This window comes from Amblyraja radiata, chromosome 14, assembly GCF_010909765.2.
Source record: "Amblyraja radiata isolate CabotCenter1 chromosome 14, sAmbRad1.1.pri, whole genome shotgun sequence".
Classification (NCBI taxonomy): Eukaryota; Metazoa; Chordata; class Chondrichthyes; order Rajiformes; family Rajidae; genus Amblyraja; species Amblyraja radiata.
Window position 1 is genome coordinate 11,264,914 of NC_045969.1, and position 27,878 is coordinate 11,292,791.

Below are 27,878 nucleotides of genomic sequence, written 5' to 3' on the forward strand. Positions count from 1 at the left end.
GAGCAGGCGAGGACTTGATTCCTTGGAATGTAGGTGGTTGAGGGTGAATAATTTGTGAGCTGTTAAATTGGTGCAAGAGGATGGTGCCATGACAACCGGTTCAAAGTATTCAGTAAAGATAGTAACCACCATTGCCACATCCTGGCAGATGGCATGTGAGACATTGTCACTGCTTCCCGTCTATCGACCACTATCACAAGTTCCCCAAGTGGAACAAACCAGGGAGAATAATCACACGTCCCCATCTCATAACCTACCATGAAGAAGGAAGCAATAAAGAAAGTCCAAGAAGTATTAGAATACTGGCTTATTAGCCTGTACCAAGAACTGTAAATAAGAGCAGATATTACATGTGTTTTAGAGATAAATGATGATCTGCAAAGTGAAGCTGTTGATTGCGGTGATAACACAAAAGATACTGATCAGCGTTGGGACATCTCGAGACATCAGACTGATAAATAATCTGATATCTCAGTTTACTTGTCGCTTTACCTGCCCTCCTTGACTCCATCCAAGGACCCAAGCAGTCTTTCCAGGTGAGGCAGAGGTTCACCTGCACCTCCTCCAACCTCATCTACTGCATCCACTGCTCTAGGTGTCAGCTGCTTTACATCAGTGAGACCAAGCGTAGGCTTGCCGATCGCTTCGCCCAACACCTCCGCTCAGTTCGCACTAACCAACCTGATCTCCCGGTGGCCCAGCACTTCATCTCCCCCTCCCATTCCGAATCCGACCTTTCTATCCTGGGCCGCCTCCATGGCCAGAGTGAGTTCCACCGTAAATTGAAGGAGCAGCACCTCATATTTCGCTTGGGCAGTTTACACCCCAGCGGTATGAACATTGACTTCTCCAATTTCAGCTAGTCCTTCTCCCTCCTTCCCCTCCCCAGCTCTCCCACAACCCACTGTCTCCGCCTCTTCCTTTCTTCTTCCAGCCCCCCCCCCCCCCCCCATCTTCACATCAGTTTGAAGAAGGGTATCGACCCGAAACGTCACCTATTCCTTCGCTCCATAGATGCTGCCTCACCCGTTGATTTTCTCCAGCATTTTAGTCTACCTTCGATTGTTCCAGCATCTGCGGTTCTTTCTTAAACATCTTAGTTTAGTTTAGCCTGAAGCAGAGTCCAGAGGTGCTGTCTGACCCGCTGAGTTACTCCAGCTTTTTGTGTCTATTAGTTTAGTCTAGTTTAGTTTAGTCTAGTTTAGTTTACTTTAGTTTAAAGATTTCTCGTGAGGGCAGAGCTGAAGATGACTTCATGGCTATGTAGCGTGGTCTTCAGAAGGTAAGGCATCTAGGAAAGGCCATTTTGTGAAGGGACTGTATGATGAGAATGAATATATAAGCAGGCAACATAATTGCGATGCACAGAGTCTTTTACCCAGAATAAGTGAATCGAGGACCAGAGGGCATAGGTTTAAGGTGAAGGGCAAAAGATTTAATTGGAATCTGAGGGGTATTTTTTTTACACAAGGGGTGGTGAATGTATGGAACAAGCTGCCAGCAGAGGTAGTTGAGGCAGGGAATGTACCAACATTTAAGAAGCAGTTTGACAGGTACATGGATAGGACAGGTTTGGAGGGATATGAACCAAATGCTGGCAGGTTGGAATAGTGTAGCTGGGACATGCTAGTCGGTGTGGGCATGTTATGCCGCAGGGCCTATTTCCACACCTTATCACTCTATGACTCCATGACTTATAATTAAGATCTCTCTCGCCTAATAAGGAACAAAGATGGCTTTTGTTCATTCAGCCCTTGGATGAGTGACAACTTGAAATGATTGACTTCAGAATCGTGAGAACCTTTGGGTTAGAACAAAGGATTCCTTTAGGAGATTGAAGGAAAAATTAGTACTAAAGTAGGGCAGTCCGAGTCATCGGCAGCGCCAACCCAGGAACCAAATATACCAGATACAATGATCTTTGCCAGGAACAGCCATCACAAGTGGAAGGGACCTGAATTCTAAACTCAGAGAAGACGACAGAATGAACCTGGCCAATTCATTCATACAGGTAATATCTGAGTCCAAGTCATGAGTTTTGTGTTTTTGTTTAAGAAATGATAAGTTGGAACAGTAAAGCAAATTAAAAGTTATTAGAAGTTAATGGGTTGCATTCATGCTTAAGTAACTCAGTTCAGTTTAGTTTATTGTCGCGTGTACCGACATACAATGAAAAGCTTTTTGTCGCATGCTAACCAGTCATCAGAAAGAAAAACATGATTACAATCAATCAACAGTGTATAGATACATGATAAGGTAATAACGTTTAGTGCAAGGTAAAACCAGCAAAGTCCAGTCAAGGATAATCCGAGGGTGATCAAAGAGGTAGATAGTAGTTCAGGACTGCTCTCTGGTATGGTAGGATGATGCAGTTGTCTGATAACAGCTGGGAAGAAACTGTTCCTGAATCTGGAGGTGTGCGTTTGCACATTTCTATACCTTTTGCTTGATGGGGGAGGGGAGAAGAGGGAGTGGCCAGGGTGCGAATCGTAATTGATTATGCTGCTGGCCTTGCCGAGGCAGCGTGACTGAGGAATAAATGGAATCAATAGAAACTCGAGTATTAATAAAGATAAAGTTTTATGAGACCTTGGTTCAGATTCTTTTGTTGGTTGACATGTCAGCTGATACCCTGTACAAGTAATAGTTTCAACAATCCTTTAAGACGCTCCTCACAATTTACCTCATTGATCAAGTTTATGGTCATCTACTCTAGAATCTTCTGATCTTATTATAATTTTTTGTTTTCTAGTACTCTGATGTACCCCCACAAATATTACTTCACCTCCAACAAACCTAGAACTGAAACAATGTCTTACTGACTAACTTATTTTCTCCACAACAATGCTTATTTTATTTCATGAGGTTATAAGTGATAGGAATAGAATTAGGCCATTCGGCCCATCAAGTCTAGTCTGCCATTCGATCATGGCTGATCTATCTCTTCCTAACCCCATTCCCCTGTCTTTCCCCCATAACCCCTGACACCCATATTGATCAAGATATTATCTAGATGTTTTAAATATCCATTGTCTTAGCCTCCACAGCCTTCTGCGGCAAAGAATTCCACAGATTCACCACCCTCTGACTAAAGAAATTCCACCTCGTCTCCTTCCTCAAGGAACGTCCTTTAATTCTGAGGCTATGACCTCTAGTCCTAGACTCTCCCACCAGTGGAAACTCCTCTCCACATCCACTCTATCTGCAGTTAACTATTTGGTACGTTTCAATGAAGTTTCCCCTCATTCTTCTAAACTCCAGCGAGTACAGGTACAGTGCCGTCAAACGCGCATCATATGTTAACCCACTCATTTCCTGTTTTGCTCCTATGATTAACCCACATCAATCAAATTTATTTTTGACTAATTCATGTACAAGCACTTTCGTGTTCTTAATGTCTGACTTTTACGCAAAATTATGCTGCAAAGAAAACTGCAAGCAAAATACAGATCCTGAACAGTTAATCATCTTAAATCTCCAGGGAGATCTCTAGGTTCCATAGTTTGCTGGGTTTGTTGTTAATATGCTTAACATATTACCGTATTTACACAAATGAAATTTGGTTTGCTTTGGCAAAGCCCTATGCAAATACTCCCACTCCCTCCCTATTGTGCAGTTTAACCTGAGCAGGTCGGACCAGTTTAACATGCAGGGCTAACTTCTCTTTCCCTTTAAATCAATCCTAAGTGGTCTTGTGTACAATCTCTAACCTTCATCGATATATTGCCACATCTATTGTGAGCAATTTTGAATTGAATAATTGAATTGAATTGAATACATTTTATTAGCCAAATATGTATACATGCAAGGAATTTGCCTTGGTACTTTGCTGGCAAGTAAGAACACGATACAGTAGACAATTAAAAATAAAACATTATAATTTAAACATGAAGAATGACATAAAATACCAGAGCACAAGGAGGCTACAGACTTTTGGCTGTTGAATAGAGCTACTGCTTGTGGAAAAAAAGCTGTTACGTCTGGCGGTGGCTGCTTTGACAGTTCGGAATCGCCTTCCAGAGGGAAGTGCTTCAAAGAGTTTGTGGCCAGGGTGAGAGGGGTCAGAGATGTTCTTACCCGCTCTCTTCATGGCCCTTGCAGTGTAGAGTTCATCGATGGGGATGGAAGGTTGCAGGCAACAATCTTCTCGGCTGATCGAATGATGCGCTGCAGCCTCTGGATGTCATGCTTGGTGGCTGAGCCCAACCAGACCATGATGGAGAAGTTGAGGACAGACGCTGTGATTGCAGTATAAAACTGGACCATCATTGCCTGTGGCAGATTGTGTTCTCTCAGCAGCCGCAGGAAGTACATCTTCTGTTGGGCCTTTTTTACTGTGGAGTTGATGGTGGCCTCCCATTTAAGGGCCCTGGAGGTGATGGTTCCAAGGAACTTAAATCATTCCACAGATGTGACTATTGTTGATGGTGAGTGGGGTGAGGAGCTCTCCTAACATCTACAATCAATTCCACCAATTTAAGAGCATTGAGCTCCAGGTTGTAGTGATAGAACCAGGACGCCAGCTGCATCACTTATCTCTGTAGGCAGAATCTTCCCCAACCTGGACCAGTCCGATCAAGGTTCTGTCATCCGCAAACTTGAGAAGCTTGACAGAGGAGTCTGTGGAGGTGCAGTGGTTGAAGTAGAGAGAGTAAAGGAGAGGGGAGAATACGCAGCCTTGCGATGCTCCTATGCTGAGGGTCGACGGGTCCGAGATGTGCTTTCCCATCCTCACATGCTGCTTCCTGACTGTCAGGAAGTTGTTCGGCACAGAGTTTGAGGGTAGAGGGGGAAACATTGTCCGGTCCTGGAGATTTCCAGCTTTTCTGTTTCCTGAATAGCTTTTCCACCTCTTCAATTGCCATTGTTAGTGTTGGAGAAGTGGCCAGACTGATGTTGGACAGCAAGGGGGGGGGTGGGTAGTGGACGAGGGCCCAGTCTGGAGCAAAGCTCTGCTCTAAGATCTTTGGTCTGGAGTCAGCCTGTAAGTAGGTGTGAAGTGGTGATTGGGGAGGAGTGGGTGGGGGGGGAGAGGGAGGGTTATGTTTCTGTTTATAAAAACCTGCAGAACTCGTTCAGGTCATTGGTCAGCTGACGATTGTCCAAGGAGCAGGGGGTTTTCCTCTTGTAGCTGGTGATTCTTGCAAGCCCTTCCACACTGAAGAAGAGCCATTAGCTGAGAACTTGCTCCTCAACTTCTCAGAGTACTTGGCAGCTCTGATTCCTCTTCTCAGCTTGTACTTGGTCTGCCTGTAGAGGTCTGCATCCCGCTCCTGAAGGCCTCATCTTTAGACTGGTGAAGCTGTCTGAGTTCTGTTGTAAACCAGGGCTTGTCATTGTTGAAGGTACACAAAATTGCTGGGGAAACTCAGCGGGTGCAGCAGCATCTATGGAGCGAAGGAAATAGGCGACGTTTCGGGCCGAAACCCTTCTTCAGACTGATGGGGGGTGGGGAAAGAAAGAAGGAAAAGGGAGGAGGAGGAGGAGCCCGAGGGCGGGCGGATGGGAGGGTGGGAGGAGACAGCTAGAGGGTGAAGGAAGGGGAGGAGACAGCACAGGCTAGCCAAATTGGGGGAAACCTTGTCATTGTTGAGCCTGATCCAGATCCGAGTGGGAATGGAACTGTCCTCACAAAAGCTGACATATAATGTCACAGTGTCTGTATATTCATCGCGGCTTGTGGTTGCTTCCCTGTACACATTCCAACCAGTGCAGTCAAAGCAGGACTGTAGGTTTTCAATGCCCTTGCTTGACCACTTTTTCATTGTTCTGACCACAGGCTTAGCAGATTTTAGTTTCTGCCTGTAGGTCGGAACAAGGTGAACCAAACAATGATCAGAGAGTCCCAGAGCCGCAGGGGGAACAGAGCGATATGCATTCCTGATTGTACACTGTAGTATAACAATGATTGAGTGTTCTCTCTCCTCTGGTGGGGCTGGTAATGTGATGTCCGCATTTTGGAACCTCTCGGCTGAGGTTCGCCTTGTTAAAATCCCCCAAAACAATGACCATGGAGAAGTCACTTTCGACTCTCATTACCTGGTCAGCGAGTTGCGTTTGCGCCTCACGTACACAGGCTTTGTGTGGGGGGGTTGTTAAGTCCAGCACGAATAAAAGATGTGAATTCTCTCTGAGAATAAAAGGGTTTGCAATTTATATAAAAAGATTCCAGATTAGGAGAACAGAAGTTAGACAGTACAGTGATGTCGCTGAACCAGCCCTGGTTGGTATAGAAGCATATTCCACCGCCTCTTGATTTCCCCGTTGCCTCCGTTTCCAGCACCATATCTGAGGAAGGATGGTGTGCAGGCTCGAGGGGGCGCTGAGGAGGTTTGCAAGAATGATCTCAGGAATTATTAGGTTAACCTATGATGAGCGTTAGTCAGCACTGGGCCTGTACTCGCTGGAGTTTAGAAGAATGAGGGGGGACCTCATTGAAACATAGTGAAAGGCTTGGATGGAATGGATGTGGAGAGGATGATTCCACTAGTGGAAGAGTCTAGGACTACAGGTCATAGCCTCAGAATTAAAGTATGTTCTTTTAGGAGGGAGGTGAGGAGAAACTTAAAGATAAAATTGAATGATTCACACATGTTCAGCATTACTTCTCCAAGTTATATGAGTTACCATATATTGGAAAGTAAAAATGTTTGCTTTTTAATTACTATGGTTAAAAACCAGTGGCTGAATTTCATGCCCATATTCTAATTGCATTGCTCCATTATAAAGCATAGGTAGAGTCCATTATGGGACCAAATTGATCTATGAATTTTTTGGAACAAGCAAAACATATAGGCTGTGGGCCGAGGAGCTTTTTTGTGCAGTTTCGTGACCCAACTCTATTACTGCAAAAGACTTGGAATCTGATGAAGAATATTAATCGGGACCAATTTCCTTCAAAACCAAGCTGATAATCAAATGACATAACTGGAAATCAGCAGGTGAAAAAGTATTAAAGATAGACTCAAAGGGCTGGAGTAACTTGTGGGCATTGCAGGTGGTAGAGTGCATCTTGGACAGGAAGAGTCATGTTTTAATTTTACTTTTCTAAATACTCTGCAGGAAATTGTTTTCTCATTGCATGTGTGGAACCAAACCTCTTTTTTTTTTACAAAACAAAAGGCAGTTTCTTCCTGAAGCAAAAACAAAGGAACAACATGCTGGATGAACTCAGGGGGCTCAGGCAGGTGTTGTAAAGGCTAGAAGGGTGGTTAACGTTTCGGGTCCTACCTGCCCGTTTGTTGCAGATTCCAGCTTCTGACTTGCGTTTCCTAAAACCAGAAAATCCTGATTAACTTTCGTTTTCCTTTAAATCGTGAACAGTGCAAACATGTCTAGGCAAATTTAGTTTCGGCTTCCTGAGTTTGTCTCCGTCACTCGGCGTCGAATTCATTGGCTCATTCTCGTTTCGAAAGCGACCCGCAAGGGTATTTAAGAACGTGTTGTGTCCCAAACGCTTTAAAAACAGGTAAAGGTGTCCGTTTGGCTTGATCACATACAGGTACGTGCTTATAGCAACTGCGTAGGTGCTACAGGATAGCAAATTCATAATCTTTTGTCATAATCTTTGCCATATATATATAATTGTGATTTAATATATATTATATAATATATATATATATTAATAAATTAATTAATTTAATTGTATTTATAAATAAATAAATATATATATTCTTCTCCTTCTTCCCATTCATTCTCTCCAGATACTGCCTGTTCCGCTGAGTTACTCCAGCCTTTTGTGTCTACCTTCGATTTAAACCAGCATCTTCAGTTCTTTTTTACCTATATATATTTCCTGCCTACATATGAATATATTTATATGTCTTTTTATTGTTATATATTTGGAAAGGGGTGGGCGTCTTGGGGTCGCGGAGATTGTAACACGGATATGCTTTTACAAACCATTCTCTGATCTCCCTGATAACCACTTGGAGTTCAAGCTGGAGATGCTGCCTGTCCTGTCATGTCCCGCGGAGTTACTGAGTCTGATGTTAAGCAAGTGAGTGTCGCCTGCTAAAAGTGAACATGGATAACCCTCTCTGCTTGCTGTTATTTCATAACAGCAGGGCTGAAACTTTCATGACGCCATGAAATTGTTGACCTCTGGTACTAGAATTAATTGTCGCGATACCTTCTTCTTCTTTTTGGAAATGATTATTGCATATTTCTATCATTTCATGTGTGAAGTGTTTTTGTTAGCATCCTTCCTGAATGACTTGGAAACCTTTTTAAGATGTGTCCGCGTGCTCATTTGCCAAGATAAGAAAAAAGCTCTTAAATTAAGATCACTCTCCACCTTTCTTTACATGGGTTTGCTATAGTTTAGTTATCTGAAGAAGGGTCTCAACCTAAAATGTCATCCATCCGTTCTCTCCAGAGAAGCTTCCTGACCCGCAGAGATCCTCCAGCATTTTGTGTCTATCTTCGGTGTAAACCAGCATCTGCAGTTCCTGCCGACACACCAAGCACCCCTTCCGTTGTTCTTGCATCAGGAAGAAACTGTCTTTTGTTTTGTAAAAACACGAGGTTTCGTTCCACATATGCAATGAGAAAACAATTTCCAGCAGAGTATTTAGAAGAGTATTTAGCACTCACTGCCCATTGGTCCTAGACCAGGGGGTCAAAGTACCGGGCCGCACCCGGCCCGCGAAGTGTCCAATCCGGCCCGCGGGATGATTTTCGGGGGGGGGGAAAGTAAATTCATTACCATATCTTCGGTGTGATGATACATAATATATTCGCAAAACTGCTGGAGCAGCCCAGCGGGACAGGCGGCAAATGCGGCAGAGGTGAGAGTGGCCATTTGACAATGAATTAAACCGTTCACTTGATGCGGGCGGCGGCGCCTCGAGCGGTCCCCGAGTCGCGCGGCAACCTTTGCGCGTGCGCGCGGGGACCACTGCGCGTGCGCGCGGCGGGAGAGGGAGCGCGAGGCTTCGCCGCCGACGTTTGAACCGCGCTGGCGGTTGAGTCCGCCCGCCAACCAGATACCTCCTCCCCCCCAGACTAGACATCCCCCTCCCCCCAGTCTAGACATCTCCTCCCCCACAGACCAGATACCCCCCCACAACCCAGAACGCTCTACTCCCCCCAGTCTAGACATCTCCTCCCCCACCGACCAGATCCCCCCCCCCACCCAGACGCTCTCCTCCCCCAGACTAGACATCCCCCTCCCCCCAGACTAGACATCCCCCTCCCCCCAGTCTAGACATCCCCTCCCCCACAGACCAGATACCCCCCCCCCCACACCCAGACGCTCTCCTCCCCCAGACTAGACACCCCCCCTCCCACCAGACTAGATTCCCCCCTCCCCCAGACCAGACACTCCTTTCCCCCCCTAGACCAGCCACCCCTTCCCCCCCCAGACCAGACACCCCCTCCCAACCAGACCAGACACCCCCTCCCACACAGTCAGACCAGACGCCCCCTCCCAACCAGACCAGACACCCCCTCCCACACAGTCAGACCAGACGCCCCCTCCCCCTTAGACCAGATACCCCCTCCCCCATAGACCAGACACCTCCTCCCAACCAGACCAGACCAGCCACCCCCTTCCACACAGTCAGACCAGACGCTCCCCCCAGACCAGGCACCTCCCCAGACACACCCCAGATTTATGTGTAAAAATATCTTTAATCTGAGGAACGGGGTGCCAGGCAGCGGGATGTAACTGCGAGAGAGGGGTCAGATGGTAGTGGGAGACATGGAGGGAGATAGGACCGGCGTGGAGACATTCTCGGCAGCTGCAAGCACACAGACCCGCGCTTCATCTGCAGCCAAGATCAGACCAGCTGTTGAACCACCACTGGACCGTCCCTGTCTCCACCTCCGTGTCTCCCCCACCCCCCGAGTGTCCCATCCCCGCCCAGGGAGCGGTCGGAGAAGAAGCGCCAACGCCAGTTTAAGTCCACCTACCCCTCCGGGCTTACCGACAGCCCCGGACATACTGGACAGCGGCCCGGAGCAGCGGCGGCCCGCAGCCAGCGCGGAGAAGAAACGCCAACTCCAACCCAACCCTGCTCCAACTCCTGAGGAACCTGCACCCCGTTGGGCCGGGGACAGCTAGCTGCACTCCCTGCCCCACCCAGCGGCCGCCGGCCAACCCCCCAGGCACCGGCACAAGCGTTGCAGCAACAGCGGGACAGGCAGCACCCCCGGAGAAAAGGACTGGGTGACGTTTCGGGTCGAGACCCATTTCCAGAGATGTTGCCTGACCCTCCGAGCCACCGTAGCACGCCAGCACCCCACCCATGTGCATTCCCGCTGATGACCGGCGCTCGTCGCCCGCTGGCACAAAGGGAGCCAACCGACAGCCAATGGACAGGGAGCTGGAGCAGAGCCGGGCTGCAAGTCCGCGGCCAACACCGCTCCGGGCCGGCGCCCCACTAGTCCAGGGCTGCCGACCATCCCGGTAGGACAGGCAGAGGAGTCAGCACCCACCCCGCGCCGGCTGCAAGTCTGGGGCCGCCGAAACCCCGCCAGCCCAGGGTCACCCCGGCCGCCCTCGACAGGGACGGTGAGAAGCAAAGATCTTATAGCAGAGCTCTGCTATAGGATCTTTGGTGAGAAGGGAATGTGACGGCCCAGCAGCAACTCAACAGCGCCAGAGCCCCGACCACAGACGAAAGGCAGGCCTGCACACAACGCAGCACCACAGTTGCCGAGAATGTTTATAGCGAATGACCTATGACCTGGGCATGTGCAGTCGGAATACCGAACTCGCTTGTCCGACTCGTGACCTAAAATGAGTTTGACACCTCTGTCCTAGACGGTCTGAAAAAGGGTTTGACCCAAAGCATCACCAGAGGTGCTGCCTGTCCCGCCGAGTTACTACAGCATTGTGTGCCTATCTTTGGTGTAAATCAGCATCTGCAGTTCTTTCCAACACATTTAGTTTAGTTTATTGTCACGTGTACCGGGGTACAGTGAAAAGATTTTTTGTTACTTGCTATCCAGCCAGTGGAAAGACAATTCAGGTTAAACACCGATTTTACGGCATTTTATGGTACCTTTATAATCCAGACAAAATAAAGAGCTGAGTTGAAATTCCCTGGGCGGCCATAGTGGTGAGCGTTCTATCCTGTCTTGTCGCTCCATCAGGAAAGTTATTTATTTACATCTAAACATTAAATCCTTGACCTTGTCTTTAATCTATCTCTGCTGGCTCAATGTTTAAGGTTTTCGTGTTTCAACTCTGCCTGACCTCCGCGCACCGTCCCACAACCTCTACTCCCACCATTCTGTTCAATTTCCCCTCTTACCCTCGAATTTGGATCATAGAAAATAGGTGCAGGAATAGGCCATTCGGCCCCTTGAGCCGGCGCTGCCATTCAATATGATCATGGCTGATCCTCTAAAATCAGTACCCCGTTAATGCTTTTTCACCATATCTCTTGATTCTGTTAGCCCTAAGAGCTAAATCTAACTCTTGAAAACATCCAGTGAATTGACCTCCACTGCCTCAGGCAGAGAATTCCACAGATTCACAACTCTCTGGGTGAAAATGTTTTTCCTCATACTCTCTGCGTTAAAAGACCATCTTAATATCGGGAACATTTTTCCTGTACAATTCGTTAAGAATTTTATATGTTTCTATAAGATCCCCTCTCATCCATTCACTAAATTCCAGTGAGTAAAAGCTCAGTTGACCTCCCTCCCCTCCCCCGGGGCTTGAACCTCCCTCAATTTGGATAGCAGTAACAGGATCGGTCCGAGTCAGCGTGGATATATGATGGGGAAATCATGCTTGACTAATCTTCTGGAATTTTGTAAAGATGTACCTAGGAAAATGGACAAGGGAGAGCCAGTGGATGTAGTGTACCTGGACTTTCAGAAAGCATTTGATAAGGTCCCACATAGGAGATTAGTGGGCAAAATTAGGGCACATGGTATTGGGGGTAGAGTGCTGACATGGATAGAGAAGTGGTTGGCAGACAGGAAACAAAGAGTAGGGATTAACGGGTCCCTTTCAGAATGGCAGGCAGTGACTAGTGGGGTACCGCAAGACTGGGTGCTGGGACCGCAGCTATTTACAATATACATCAATGATTTGGATGAAGGGATTCAAAGTAACATTAGCAAATTTGCAGAGGACACAAAGCAGGGTGGCAGTGTGCACTGTGAGGAGGATGCTATGAGAATGCAGGGTGACATGGACAGGTTGGGGGAGTGGGCAGGTGCATAGCAGATGAAGTTTAATGCGGATAAATGTGAGGTTATCCACTTTGGTTGCAAAAACAGGAAGGCAGATTACTATCTAAAGATCAAGATCAAGATACATTTATTTGTTACATGTGCCAGTTGGCACAGTGAAATGTGATCACCATATAATGGCGTCAAGTTGGGAAAAGGGGTACAATGGAATCTGGGGGTCCTTGTACATCAGTCTATGAAAGTAAGCATGCAGGTTCAGCAGGCAGTGAAGAAAGCGAATGGCATGTTGGCCTTTATAACAAGAGGAATCAAATATAGGAGCAAAGAGGACCTTCTGCAGTTGTACAGAGCCCTTGTGAGACCACACCTGGAGTATTGTGTGCAGTTTTGGTCCCCTAATTTGAGGAAGGACATTCTTGCTATTGAGGGAGTGCAGCGTAGGTTTACAAGGTTAATTCCCGGGATGGCGGGACTGTCATATGCTGAGAGAATGGAGCAGCTGGGCTTGTACCCTTTGGAGTTTAGAAGGATGAGAGGGCATCTCATTGAAACATATAAGATTTTTAAGGGCTTGGACACACTAGAGGAAGGAAACATGTTCCCGATGTTGGGGGAGTCCAGAACCAGGGGCCACAGTTTAAGAATAAGGAGTAAGCCATTTAGAACGGAGACGAGGAAACACTTTTTCTCACAGAGAGTGGTGAGTCTTTGGAATTTTCTGCCTCAGAGGGCGGTGGAGGCAGGTTCTCTGGATACTTTCAAGAGAGAGCTAGATAGGGCTCTTAAAAATAGCGGTCAAGGGATATGGGGAGAAGGCAGGAAAGGGGTAATGATTGGGGATGATCAGCCATGATCAAATTGAATGGCGGTGCTGGCTCGAAGGGCCAAATGGCTTACAGCAATAATGTCCATCCTCAAATGAGGAGACCAAAATTGACACAATACTCCAGGTGCGGTCTCACCAGGGCCTTGTACAACTGCAGTAGGACCTCCTTGCTCCTAAACTCAAATCCTCTCGCAAGGAAGGCCAACATGCCATCAGCTTTCTGAACTGCCTGCTATACCTGGATGCTTACTTTCAGTGACTATGTACAAGGTCTCATTACCCTTTTTCCTAATCTGACACCATTCAGTTCATAATCTGCCTTCCTGTTTTTGCCACCAGTGGATAACCTAACATTTATCCACATTATACTGCATCTGCCATCATCTGCCCATTCACCCAACCTATCCAAGTCAACCTGCAGGCTCATAGATTCCTCATCGCAGCTCACACTGCCACCCAGCTTTATATCATCCACAAACTTGGAGATGTCACATTTAATTCCCTCGTCTAAATAGTTAATATATATTGTAAATAACGGGTCCCAGCACCGAGCCTTGCTGCACTCCACTAGTCACTGCCTACCATTCTGAAAAGGACCTGTTAATTCTTCCTCTTTGCTTCCTGCCTGCCAACTAGAACTCTATCCATGTCAATACCCTACCCCCAATACCATGTGCTCTAATTTTGTACAATAATCTCTTGTGTGGGACCTTGTCATGGGCTTTTTGAAAGTCCAGATATATCACATCCACTTGCTGTCCCTTATCAATTATACTTGTTACATCCTCAAAAAAATTCCAGAAGATTAGTCAAGCATGATTTCCCCTTCATAAACCCATGTTGACTTTGACCGATCCTGTCATTGCTTTCCAAATGCGCTGATATAATATATTTAACAATCAACTTCATCATCTTTCCCACTACCAATGTAAGGCTAACTCGTCCATAATTCCCTGTTTTCACACTCCCTCCTTTCTTAAAAAGTGGGATTACATTGGCTTTCCTCCAGTCCTCAGGAACTGATCCAGAGTCGAAAGAATATTGGAAAAAGATCAACAATGCATCCACAATTTCTAGGGCCACCTCCGTAAGTACTCTGGGATGCAGACTATCAGGTCCAACAGTTTACCTAACACCATTTCCTGACTAATGTGGATTCCCTTCAGTTCCTCCCTCCCACTAGATGCTTGGTCCCCTAGTATTTCTGGGAGATTGTTTGTGTCTTCCTTAGTGAAGACAGAACCAAAGTACTTGCTTAACTGTTCTACCATTTCTTTGTTTCCCATTATAAATTCACCTGTCTGATTTGTCTTCACTAATCCTTTCCTTTTCCTTTTCACACAAGCTTTGAGCCAGTTTTTATATTCCCTCGCAAGCTTTCTTTCATTCTCTTCCCCCCCCCCCCCCCCCCCCCCTCATAATTAACCCCTTTGCCCTCCTCTGTTGAGTTCTACATTTCTCCCAGTTCACCGGTTTACTGCTTCCTCTGGCCAATTTATATGCCTTTTCCTTGGATTTAACACTAGCCTTGATTTCCCTCATTAGCCATGGTCTTTTTCAAGGATAGACACAAAGTGCTGGAGTAACTCAGTGGACAAGTCAGCATCTCTGACATCAGCGGAGATAAGAGATAGGAGCAGAATTGGACCATTCGGCCCATCAAGTCTACTCTGCCATTCAATCATGTCTGATCCATCTTTCCCTCTAACCCAATTCTCCCGCCTTCTCTCCATAACCCCTGACACCAGCACTTTGTGTCTTCAGTATATACCAGCATCTGCAGTTCCTCTCTACACCCTATGCGTTCTTCATGAGTTACGTAAAGTGACAACCATTTTATCTTGAAGAAGGGTCTCGACCCGAAACGTCACCTATTCCTTAGATGCTGCCTCACCTGCTGAGTTTCTCCAGCATTTTTGTCTACCTACCATTTTATCTTTGAATTTGTCGGTTTATATTTAATCTATTGTCTTTGATCATTACAATAACTCCATCTCATAAACACATGATAATTTATTTGTAATTGAAACAAAAATAAAACAAAAAACGAATAATTTCCACAGATTAACTGCAAAATGACCACAAACACCGTGAGAAAAAAAGGAAAGCATCACGGACCAGGAAATCCCTATTCATCCAGAGGAATTCATGCAGAGTTCCAGGTACCCATATGTCCAATATACTCAAAGTACATCAAATTTTGCACCTCTTCAATCCTTCTCCTGCAGCTTTTTGTCTCCTATTTATCTCTGGCCTTTGTCCAATCTTGTGCCAATCAAAACCCCCCTCACCTCACCTCTATCTATTTATTACTTGGCTGAAGAAGGTTCTTGACCCAAAACATCACCTATTCCTTCTATCCCGAGTTGCTCCAGCATTTTGTGTGTCTTTGGTTTAAACCAGCATCTGCAGTTCCTTCCTATATCACTTGCCTGACTTTGTCCTCTCTTCCAGCTGTTACACCGCCACTACAATCGATCTGTAGAAGGGTCCCAACCTGAAACATGGCCCATCCATGCCCCCCCCCCCCCCCCCCAGAGATGCAGCCTGACCCACTGAGTTACTCCAGCACTTTGCATCTTTCTTTTGCAGAGTAATGTCACTTTGTCTCCTTTCACCCAAGTTTCCTTGCACAATCTTTAATCAGTCCAAGCCTATCCCAAAGAATTCCCTTCAATAACCTTCAAATCACTGACATCAGGCCCTTCCCTAGCTTGTCCTTGGTGCTCTTAAATAACATGCGATGTTAGGCATCCTTCAATCTTCAGGAATTTTACCTGTGGCTAAAGATGTATCTCTGCAAGGGCCTCTGCAAAGTCTTCCCGAGCATCCCACAAGTTCTGAGGATGCTTTCTCTACCAGTTAACACCTTGGATACCTTTCCACCAGTTGTAAAGTCTCCAGGGATGGTCTGGAATACTCTTCACTTGCCTGGATAAGCACCGGTCCAACAACACTTAACATGGAAAATAGGTGCAGGAGTAGGCCATTTGGCCCTTCGAGCCAGCTGATCATCCAGAATCAGTATTTGCTTTCTCCCCTTATCCCTCGATTCCGTTAGCCCGAAGAGCTATATCTAACTCTCTTAAATACATCAAGAAACTCAACATCCTTGTTGTAGGTTAATAGGCCTCAATAAACAGTCCCTGGTGTGTAGGGATGTGAAAGTTGGGCCACATAGAACAAGTGTGAATGGGTGATTGATGATTATCATGGGCTTGGAAGGACGAAGGGTCTGTTTCCATATTGTATCTTTCAATCAATGACAATCTCAATCAGTCTCAATCGATCATACAGAACAAGGAACCCAATTGATAATTTCCTTACTCCATACATCAAAATATATTGTTCCACCAGTTTCATATTGTGCCATCTACAAATTACACTGTTGTAATTCATCCTAGTTATGCAAAAAGCACCTCATAAACTCTGCCACCAAGATAGTCAAGGACAAAAAGTGCACCACCATTTCGAAGGTTCCCCTCCAAGCCATTCACGATCCTGACTTGCAAATGCTTCACCGCTTCTTCACCAAATTCAGGTTTCTAATCCTAAAGAACTCCCCTAACAACCTCATTGTGGCTGTACATTCCCCATGTCCATGGAAGTGTACGTACTGCCCAGATCCAAGGATTTGGCTCCCAATCAACTTAGCAAAGGTATTGGGGTGGCACACTGTTAGAATCGCTGCTTTACAGCTCCAGAGACCTGGGTTTGTTCTTGACCACGGGTGCTGTTTGTACGGTCTGTGTAACTGCATGGGTTTTCTCCAGGTTCTCCGATTTCCTCCCACACTCCAAAGACACACAGGTTTGTAGGTTAATTGGCTTTGGTAAAAGTTGTAAGTTGTGTGCCGGATAATGTTGGTATATGGGACAGTCTCTGGGGAATTCCCTTGGACCATCTCCAAAATCTCCCTACCATTTCTTCATCACCGGGGACAGACTATTGACTGACATCTATTACAAACCCTCCTTGTCCTCACCTTCCACCCCATCAGCCGTCGCATATAGCGTATAATCCTGCGATATTTTCGCCACAAAATCCAACGGGATCCCACTGCTGGTCATGTCTACCTATCTCGACCCTTTTCTGCTTTCTGCAGAGACCGTTCCCTCCGCAATTCCCTGGTCAACTCGTCCCTTCCCACCCAAACCACCCCCTCCCCAGGTACTTTCCTCTGCAACCGCAAGAGATGCTACAGCTGTCCCTTTACCTCCCCGCTCGACTCCATCCAAGGACTCGACAGTCTTTTCAGGTGAGGCAGAGGTTCACTTGCATCTCCTCCAACCTCATCTACTGTATCTGCTGTTCTAGGTGTCAACTCCTGTATATCGGCGAGACCAAGCACAAGCTCGGCGATAATTTCACTGAGCACCTCTGCTCAGTCCGCATGCTCAGCATTTTAACTCCCATCCCATTCCCAATCTATCTTTTCTGTCCTGGGCTTCCTCCATTATCAGAGTGAGGCCAAGCGCGAATTGCAGGAACAGCACCTCATATTTCGCTTGGGTAGCTCACACCCAAGTGGTATGAACATTGACTTCTCTAACTTCAAATAGCCCTTGCTTTCCCTCTCTCTCCATCCCCTCCCCCTTCCCAGTTCTGCCACCAATCTTATTGTCTCCGACTATATTCTATTTCTGTCCCACCCACTCCCCTGACATCAGTCTGAAGAAGGGTCTCGACCTGAAACATCACCCATTCCTTGTCTCCAGAGATGCAGTCTGGCCCGCTGAGTTACTCCGGCATTTTGTGTCTCTTTGAATGTCTGCAGTTAGTTAGGGATGGGCATTAAATGCTGGTTTTGCCAGAGATGTCTTCATCATTAAAAAATGGAGGAATTAAATGTGGACTAGACTGTTGCTTGAAGGTCGGTCAACATCAGCGACTATGGATGCAGAGCTATGAAGTTGCTTTTTTTATCTTAGGGACCAGAAATTCCACATTTGGCACAGGCAAATCGTCTTCCCATGGAGAATTTTGCCAATGGTCCTCGCGAAGTTCCGGACTTTCATGGAGGCTTTTCTAACCTCTCAAGGCCAGTCTTTCAGGATGCCCGGTTGCCTTCATACTCTCTGGGCAGGAGCAAAAATAATTCTTTTGGCGAAGGCAAGTGACTTTATTTTCTGAAAATTACAATGAGATCAAGTTTCAGTTGAGTTTATTGTCACGTACACTGAGGTACAGTGAAAATCTTTTTGTTGCATGCTAACCAGTCAGCACAAAGACAATGCATAATTGCAATTGAGTCAAGGGTATTGGGGTGGTGCACTGTTAGAATCGCTGCTTTACAGCGCCAGAGACCCGGGTTCGATCCCGACTACGGTGCTGTTTGTACGTTCTCCCTGTGTAGCGTGGGTTTTCTCCGGGAGCTCCGATTGCCTCCCACACTCCAAATCCACACAGGTTAGTACATTAATTGGCTTTGGAGAAAATTGTAAATTGTGTGTATGATAGTGTTGGTGTATGGGATAGTACCTGGGGAATTCACTTGAACCATCTCCGACATCTCCTTACCGTTTCTAGATCTCACTGTCTCCATCACAGGAGACAGACTATTGACTGACATCTATTACAAACCCACTGACTCCCATAGCTATCTAGACTACACTTCTTCCCACCCTGCTTCCTGTAAAGACTCTCTCCCTTACTCCCATTCCTCCGTCTACGCCGCATCTGCGCCCAGGATGAGATTTTCCATACCAGGTCATCGGAGATGTCCTCCTTATTTAGGGAACGGGGATTCCCCCTTCCATTATAGATGAGGCTCTCACTGGGGTCTCCTCGATATCCCGCAGCTTCGTTCTTGCTCTGCTTCCCCCCCCCCCCCCATTCGTAACAAGGACAGAGTCCCCCTAGTCCACACCTTCCACTCCATAAGCCGTCGCATACAGCATATAATCCTCCAACATTTTTTCCGCAAAGTACAACGGGATCCCACTATTGGCCACATTTACCCATCTCCACTGCTTTCTGCAGAGACCGTTCCCATCGCAACTCCCTGCTCAACTCGTCCCTCCCCACCCAAACCAACCCCTCCCTAGGTACGTTCCTCTGTAACCACAGGAGATGCAACATCTGTCCCTTTACCTCGTCCGCTCGACTCCAACCAAAGACCCCAACAGTCTTTTCAGGTGAAGCAGAGGTTCACTTGCACCTCCAACCTCATCTGCTGTTCCTGGCGTCAACTCCTGTATATCGGCGAGACCAACCACATGCTCGGCGATCGTTTCGCTGAACACCTCCGCTCAGTCTGCATGCTCAACACTTTAACTCCACCTCCCATTCCCAATCTGTCCTTTCTGTTCTAGGCCTCCATTGTCAAAGTGAGGCTCAGCGCAAATTGGAAGAACAGCACCTCATATTTCACTTGGGTAGTTCACACCCCAGCGGTATGAACATGACTTCTCTGACTTCAAATAGCCCATGCTTTCCTTCTCTATCCATCCCCTCCCACTTCTCAGTTCTCCCACTAGTCTTACTGTCTCTGACTACATTCTATCTCTGTCCCACCCACTCCCCTGACATCAGTCTGAAGAAGGGTCTCAACCCGAAACGTCACCCATTCCTTCTCTCCAGAGATGCTGCCTGTCCCACTGAGTTACTCCAGCATCTTGTGTCTATCTTCGAAAGTCTGCAGGTAGTTAGGGATGGGCATTAAAAGCTGGTCTTGCCAGAGATGTCTTCATCATTATAAAATGGGGGAATTAAATGTGGATTAGACTGTTGCTTGAAGGTCGGTCAACATCAGTGACTGGATGTAGAGCTATGAAGTAGCTTTTTTTAATCTTAGGAGGTAACGGAAATTCCATATTTGGCACAGGCAAATCATCTTCACCAGCGGAAGTAGTCAATAACCCTCGTAGTTTTCCGTACGATAATGGAAGCTTTATTAACTCTACAAAGACTGGCTTCGAGAGCTGGACACCTGCGTTTGGCATGCCAGCAGCACAACAAGCACAGAAAGGACAAGTGAAGGCAAGTGACTTTATTTTCTGCAAGCTACAATGAGATCAAGTATCCGATTCAGTTTCAGCTCAACACGGAGCTACGGTGAAAAGCGTTTTGTTTCATACTAACCAGGCAGCACAAAGACAATGCATAATTGCAATCTGGTCATTCTCAGCATATAGATACATGATTAGGAAGTTTGGTGCAAGGTAAAGCCAGCCAAGTCCGACGAAGGATTGTCCGAGGGTCACCAATGAGTTAGATAGTAGATTTGCTCATGTCTGGAAGATGTCCTATATCTCTATCTCCTTCTCTCTCCAGGCAATGGGTGCCCCATTGTCCATTCATTACGAGCCGGAGGTACGACCATGCATTGATCTCATTGATTCTCTGAGAGGATTTGGTGTGGATAAGGATCTCGGACTTCCAGCCATTGCAGTGATTGGTGACCAGACGCCACCCGAGCACTGGCCCTTAGTTACGGGCGCTCACGAACGGCGCACCTATCAACCATTGCCTTGGCTCTGTCCTGAAGGCGGTGGCTCAAATATCATACTCACTCGCCCCCGGCCTACTGACAACCCCGATCCCGACAGTGAAGCCCAGACACAGAAGGTGTGCGGCTGTGTTGGCGGCTTTGCGCAGGATGCGGTACAGCCAGAACTCGGTGTTTGGTTCCACCATTGCGGCCGCCAGCGCAGGCTCCTTGCATCCTTGTCACCGCGCCTCCGGAGGAGGGTGATGGGCGTCTTTTTCAGCAAGCATCTGTGCCCAGGATGAGGTTTTCCATACCAGGTCATCGGAGATGTCCTCATTCTTTAGGGAATGGGGGTTCCCCCCCTTCCATTTTAGATGAGGCTCCTTGATTAGGGTCTCCTTGATATCCCGCAGCTCCACTCTTGCTCCCTCTCTCCCCATTCGTAACAAGAGCAGAGTCCCCCTTGTCCTCGCGTTCCACCCCATCAGCATCGCATGCAGCTCCAGAAAATTCTCCGACATTTTCGCCACAAAATCCAATTGGGGTCCCTCTACTGGCCACATCTTCCCATCTCCACCCCTTTCTGCTTTCCGCAGAGACCGTTCCCTCCACAACTCCCTGGTCAATTCATCCCTTCCCACCCCCTCCCCAGGTACGTTCCCCTGCAACCGCAGGAGATGCAACACCTGTCCCTTCACCTCCCCGCTCGACTCCATCCAAGTACCCCAACAGTCTTTTCAGGTGAGGCAAAGGTTCACTTGTACCTCCTCCAACCTCATCTCCTGTATCCGCTGTTCCAGGTGTTAACTTCTGTATATCGGCGAGACCAAGCGCAGGCTCGGCGATCGTTTCGCTAAATATCTCCGCTCAGTCCGCCATAACCTACCTGATCTCCCGGTTCCTCAGCACTTCACTCCCCCTCCCATTCCCAATCTGACCTTTCTGTCCTGGGCCTCCTCCATTGTCAGAGTGAGGCCCCGCGCAAATTGGTGGAACAGCACCTCATATTTCGCTTGGGTAGTTCATACACCAGCCGTATGAACCTTGACTTCTCTAACTTCAAATAGCCCTTGCTTTCCCTCTCTCCCCATCCCCTGCCCCATCCCAGTTCTCCTACCAGTTTTACTGTCTCCGACTACATTCTATCTCTGTCCCCACCAATTCCTCTGTCATCAGGGTCAAGGAAAGAGCATTCACGGCGTGGCCCTGTTTTTAACAATCTTTCCACCACCACAAGAAGCACGAGAAGTGCAAGACACCATTGATGCAGATGCTGAGAAGTGTGTCTAGCTCTGGCTGAACAACTTCTAATCTTGTGTGTGGAGTCGATAAGAAGAAGTGTGAAGAAGGATCTCGACCCGCAACGTCAACCGTTCCTTCTCTCCAGAGTTTGCCTGTCCTGCTGAGTTACTCCAGCATTTGTATCTACCTTCGAAAGTCTGCAGGTAGTTAGGGATGGGCATTAAATACTGGTCTTGCCAGAGATGTCTTCATCGTTATAAAATGGGGGAATGATATGTGGATTGTCAACATCAGCGACTGGGTGTAGAGCTATGAAGTTGCTTTTTTAAAATCTTATGAGGTAAAGGAAATTACATATTTGGCACAGGCAAATCATCTTCCCATGGAGCCTTTTTTACCAGCGGAAGTAGCCAATGGCCCTCGCAACATTCCGGTCCATAATGGAGTCTTTACAAACCCCAAGGATGTCTGGATGCCTGCATATGGCGTGCCATCAGCACAAGCACAGACAGAACAAAGAGTGAAGGCAAGTGACTTTATTTTCTGAAAACTACAATGTGATCAAGTTTCCGATTCTGTTTCAGTTTAGTTTATTGTCACGTCCGCCGAGGTACAGTGAAAATCTTTTTGTTGCATGCTAACCAGTCAGCACAAACACAATGCATGATTGCAATCGAGTCATTCACAGCATATAGATACATGATTAGTGCGTTTAGTGCAAAGTAAAGCCAGCCAAGTCCGAACAAGGATTGTCCGAGGGTCACCAATGACTTAGATAGTGGATTTGTTCTTGTCTGGAATATATCCTATATCTCTCTCTCCTTCTCTCTCCAGGCAATGGATGCCCCATTGTCCATTCATTACGAGCAGGAGGTACGACCATGCATTGATCTCATCGATTCTCTGAGAGGATTTGGTGTGGATAAGGATCTCGGACTTCCAGCCATTGCAGTGATTGGTGACCAGAGCTCTGGGAAGAGCTCAGTGTTGGAGGCGCTCTCAGGAGTGGCCTTTCCCAGAGGGAGTGGTAAGAGACTGTTGGAGTCAATAATTAATTGTTTAGGAATTTATATCCCTTTGTGTTCAAAGGTAACACTGCAAAGGCACACAGAAAGTCTACCTCATCAAAACAGGCCTATAATTTTGATGCAACTCAAATCACCTGGCTTTTTACTATCATTTTGTTATCTTTCCAAATATGTATGGTGATTTTCTTACACTACAAGCCAAACTTATCCAACATGTTTTTTAAAATTTCTTCTAATATACTGTGGAAGTGGCTTAATCAAGATATTGGAGACCAGGTTTAGCTTAGGATACAGCACGGAAACAGGCTCTTTGGCCCACTGAGTCCAGACCGACTAACGCTCCCTGAACGTTAACACTATCCTACACACTCTAGGGAGAGGTTTACGTTTATACCAAGTCAAGTAGGATACAAACCTGTATGTCTTTGGAAACCAAAGATCTCTGAGAAAACCCACTCAGGTCATGGGGAGAACATGTAAACTCCGTCTAGACATACACCCGTAGTCAGTTCGAACTCGGGTCTGTGGCGCTGTAAGGCAGTAGCTCTACCGCTACGCCACCGTGCCACCCTTAATTAAATGGAAATGAAATCTTATTTCTATCTGATGGTTTGAATTCACTGTTTATAGGAAAGAATTCCTGGGAAAATCACCCCTTGTTTTCTGTGGAATCTTGTATCCAAATTATTTGCTGAATTTCCTCCACTACAAGTCAAATCTCTAGAACACTTTTTTTTAATTGCCTCTGAAGAACATGACCAGTTCCACAGTTCGCAATGGTGTATCCCTGTTGGGATCACATCGACTCTAGCCAACAATCAGCCTATTGGGAAACTCCCTCACTGAGATGATCTGTTTTGTTGGCACTGATTTGTCCTGGTCTTTCCTTGCTTCCAATTCTCTCTCCCTCGCCCCAACAATCAGTCTGAAGAAGGGCCCAGCCCAAAAGTCACCTTTCCATTTTCTCCAGAGAAAGCCTTTCCTGCTGAGATACTCCAGCATTTTGTAATAGGCCAGCTTCTTATCATTTGTTTTCACCATCTAACAGGGATCAAGAATATTTAATTGTCATATATCCTGGCAAGAGAACAATGAAATTGTTGAGTCTGAAGAAGGGTCTCGACCCGAAACATCCCCCATTCCTTCTATCCAGAGATGTGGCCTGTCCTGCAGTTACTCCAACATATTTTGTCTATCTGAGGTGTAAACCAGCATCTGCACCTTCCTACACAGTGAAATTCTTAACTTGCTGAAGCTTAAGAGGTCCATTATTTCAGTAGCACACAAATAATTATACAATAAATGATAATACAATTGTACAAGTACCATTATTTTCTATCATTGGATTAACTTATTGTTCTGTTAAGATAGCCTTTTAACACAGATAGAATGAGGAAAAACATTTTCACCCAGAGAGTTGTGAACCCGTGGAATTCTCTGCCACAGAAGGCAGTGGAGTCCAATTCACTGGATGTTTTCAAGAGAGAGTTAGATATAGCTCTTTGAGCTAACGGAATCAAGGAATATGGGGAGAAAGCAGGAGTGGGGTACTGATTGTGGGTGATTAGCCATGATCATATTGAATGGCGGTGCTGGCTCGAAGGGCCGAATGGCCTATTCCTGCACCTAGTTTCTATGTTTCTATGAATAGAATTGTAATTGTAATTCTATGAATTCTGATTATTATTATTGGTTGCACTGGTTTGTTCTGACAACACCTCAAAATGATTCTCTTCTATAATTACATATCTGGTAATGTTTTTATTGCGACAGGAATTGTAACAAGATGCCCACTTGAATTGAAGTTAAGAAATGTCAAAAAAGCAAATTTTTGGCAGGGGAAAATCAGCTACAGGGGTTATTCGAACTACCTCAGTAGTGCAGCTGAGGTGGAACAAGAAATCCTCAAAGGTATGTTCCAAAGTATTGCTGTGTAAGACATGTTGTGGATCGATGATGAAAGATGAATTTCGATTCAAATATGACACTGCAAAGATTAGTTTTGAAAGATTGCTAACAATTTCATGCATTAAATGAAATCGCAACCAACTACTAACCATACATCAAAGTTGCTTTCTTTAATACAAAATTTCCTAAATGAAGAAAAGGTAAGCATTCAACAATTTGAAAAGTTATAATTTTGTTTTGGTTTATTAAAAAAGATCAGGAGAAATAAGAGTTTGGGCCTTGATGAGTCCCTTGGGGATGCAAGTCATTCCATCAAATGCATCTTCTAGCAACCAATTTACACTTCGATTGTACTTGTAATCAGGTACTTAATATTAAACAATGGTTACAAAGAGCATATTTGACGTACCTTATTGTGATTTTGATCCTGCACTCGGCCCAATAAGTTTAGTTTAAATAAAACATCCAACCAAACCCAATTAGGCTTATCACTAGAAGTGTACTGAAACATTTTATTTTGCTGGACAGTCCTGCAGCATATCACTGGTGCTCTCTGCCTGTTGAAGGTCATATTGTGAGCAATTTTGGGCACCATATCTGAGCAAGGATGTGCTGGCCCTGGAGAGGGTCCAGATGAGGTTTACAAGAATGATCCCAGGAATGAGTGGGTTAACTTCATATGATGGCACTGCACCTATACTCGCAGGAGTTTAGACGGATGACGGGGTGGAGGGGGGGAGGGGGGGGGGGGTGGAAAGAACCTCACTGAAACGTCCCGATTAGTGAAAGACTTGGGTAGAGTGGATGTGAGAGGATGTCTCCATTAGTGGAAAAGTCTAAGACTAAACAGAATAGCCTCAGAATTATAGGGCTGCCCTTGAGGAAGATGAGGAGGAATTTATTTAGTCAGAGGGTGGTGAATCTGGAATTCTTTGCCACAGACTCCTGCACCTATTGACCATTGACTATTGATTGAATGGTGGAGTAGACTTGATTCTGCTCCTATCACATGACGTTATGATCCTGTTGGGTTGTTTACATCGGTAAACCTGTAGCAAATTCATCCACACCAAAAAACAAATGTAGGTCCCTTGCAGTCAGAAACAGGTGAATTGATCATGGGGAACAAGGACATGGCAGACCAATTGAATAACTACTTTGGTTCCGTCTTCACTAAGGAAGACATAAATAATCTGCCGGAAATAGCAGGGTACCGGGGGTCAAATGAGATGGAGGAACTGAGTGAAATCCAGGTTAGCCGGGAAGTGGTGTTAGGTAAATTGAATTGATTAAAGGCCGATAAATCCCCAGGGCCAGATAGGCTGCATCCCAGAGTACTTAAGGAAGTAGCCCCAGAAATAGTGGATGCATTAGTGATAATTTTTCAAAACTCTTTAGATTCTGTAGTTCCTGAGGATTGGAGGGTAGCTAATGTAACCCCACTTTTTACAAAGGGAGGGAGAGAAAAACGGGGAATTACAGACCATTTAAAGGGCTTTCTCACGGTGCGACCTGACCCAAGACCTAACAAGAGTTTGACACCTGGGAACCTCCTGCGATAACAGTACGGCATTCGTGGACCACCGAGGACCTCCGTGGCGCTATCGTGTAACTTTGTAAGGTCGGGAGAAAATTCAAACATTTTTGAATTTCTCCAAGAGTGACTTGAGCACATTTTGGTGAGCGTTGCAACATTGTATGAAGCAGATGCCAGTGCGATACCCGTGCGATATCCGTAATGACTCTTGCGGGTACCGTGGGAACTCCTGCGAACGGTAAACCCGGAAGCTTGACAGAGGGGACATAAGGTGAGTAATAGGTATTAAAGGGGGCTTGGGGTGTGGAGGAAGGGAAGGGCGGGGGGGGGGGGGGGGGGGTGCTCGGGGTGATTACAATGCTCTCTGGGGTGCGGGAAGAAGGGTCTCGAAAAGCAACTCGCCGCTTTGCTCTTAAGAAAAAATGAATAGGTGACGTTTCGGCTCGAGAGTTTCGGGTCTGAAGAAGGGTCTCCCAACCCGAAACGTCACCTATTCATTCTCTCCAGAGATGCTGCTTGACCCGATGAAGTGCTCCAGTTTTTGTGTGTCTATCTTCGGGTTAAAGCAGCATCTACAGTTCCTTCCAACACACGGCGCAACCTTGCCTCTACTTCCTTGTACTGCGGGGAGATTCAAATCGAAGCAATTTGTCTTAAGAGCAAAGCGGCGAGTTGCTTTTCGAGACCCTTCTTCCCGCACCCCAGAGAGCATTGTAATCACCCCGAGCACCCCCCCCCCCCCCCCCCCCTCTTCCCTTCCTCCACACCCCAAGCCCCCTTTAATACCTATTACTCACCTTATGTCCCCTCTGTCAAGCTTCCGGGTTTACCGTTCGCAGGAGTTCCCACGGTACCCGCAAGAGTCATTACGGATATCGCACGGGTATCGCACTGGCATCTGCTTCATACAATGTTGCAACGCTCACCAAAAAGTGCTCAAGTCACTCTTGGAGAAATTCAAAAATGTTTGAATTTTCTCCCGACCTTACAAAGTTACACGATAGCGCCACGGAGGTCCTCGGTGGTCCACGAATGCCGTACTGTTATCGCAGGAGGTTCCCAGGTGTCAAACTCTTGTTAGGTCTTGGGTCGTTATTAAAGATGGGATAGCAGCACATTTGGAAAGTGGTGAAATCATTGGACAAAGTCAGCATGGATTTACGAAAGGTAAATCATGTCTGACGAATCTATATGGTCTGCTCTTCAAAATTAGATTGTTTCCAACTCGTTACTCTACTCTCCCTTGTAAAACTGATCACCACCATGAAACCTACTACCTGCCCCCTTGACACTGTCCCCTCTGCCCTCCTAAAGGATGTCATTACATCAGCCGGTCCCAGCATCCTCGCCATCTTCAACAGCTCTCTGGCCACTGGTACTGTACCTACCTGCTTCAAGCATGCGGTGGTCCAGCCACTCCTGAAAAAACCTAACCTCGACCCCACCTTGCCACGCAACTACAGACCCATTTCTAAACTGCCTTTCCTCTCAAATGCCCTTGAAAAGGTAATTTGAAGACAACTTAGGCCTTACCTTCACCAAAACACTATCCTGGAAACTTTCCAATCAGGTTTCAGGGCTCACTACAGCACAGAGTCTGCCTTGTTGAAGGTACATAATGACCTACTGCTCACCGTTGACTCCGGCGACTGTGCAATCCTGCTCCTTCTTGACCTCAGTGCAGCATTTGACACTGTCGACCACACCATCCTAATTGACCGTCTCCAGTACAGGGTTGGTATTGATGGCACT

General features: G+C 46.5%; 2 protein-coding genes across 3 annotated transcripts in view; both read left to right on the plus strand.

Annotated features, from left to right (window-relative positions):
- The first annotated feature begins 7,388 nt into the window (after window positions 1-7,388).
- The window catches only part of LOC116980360 (interferon-induced GTP-binding protein Mx3-like), a 281,647-nt gene continuing 261,157 nt past the window's right edge, over window positions 7,389-27,878 (plus strand). The window contains exons 1-4 of the mRNA XM_033032513.1: window positions 7,389-7,501; window positions 15,043-15,141; window positions 17,911-18,091; window positions 19,806-19,960. Coding sequence (XP_032888404.1) covers window positions 15,055-15,141; window positions 17,911-18,091; window positions 19,806-19,960 — 423 coding nt within the window. The 5' untranslated portion in view covers window positions 7,389-7,501; window positions 15,043-15,054. The remainder of the gene's footprint in view (window positions 7,502-15,042; window positions 15,142-17,910; window positions 18,092-19,805; window positions 19,961-27,878) is intronic.
- The window catches only part of LOC116980363 (interferon-induced GTP-binding protein Mx3-like), a 445,599-nt gene continuing 439,840 nt past the window's right edge, over window positions 22,120-27,878 (plus strand). For both annotated transcript variants that reach the window (XM_033032520.1, XM_033032519.1), the window contains exons 1-3: window positions 22,120-22,179; window positions 22,488-22,680; window positions 24,455-24,592. In XM_033032520.1, the coding sequence (XP_032888411.1) occupies window positions 22,126-22,179; window positions 22,488-22,680; window positions 24,455-24,592 (385 nt within the window). In that variant the 5' untranslated portion in view covers window positions 22,120-22,125. The remainder of the gene's footprint in view (window positions 22,180-22,487; window positions 22,681-24,454; window positions 24,593-27,878) is intronic.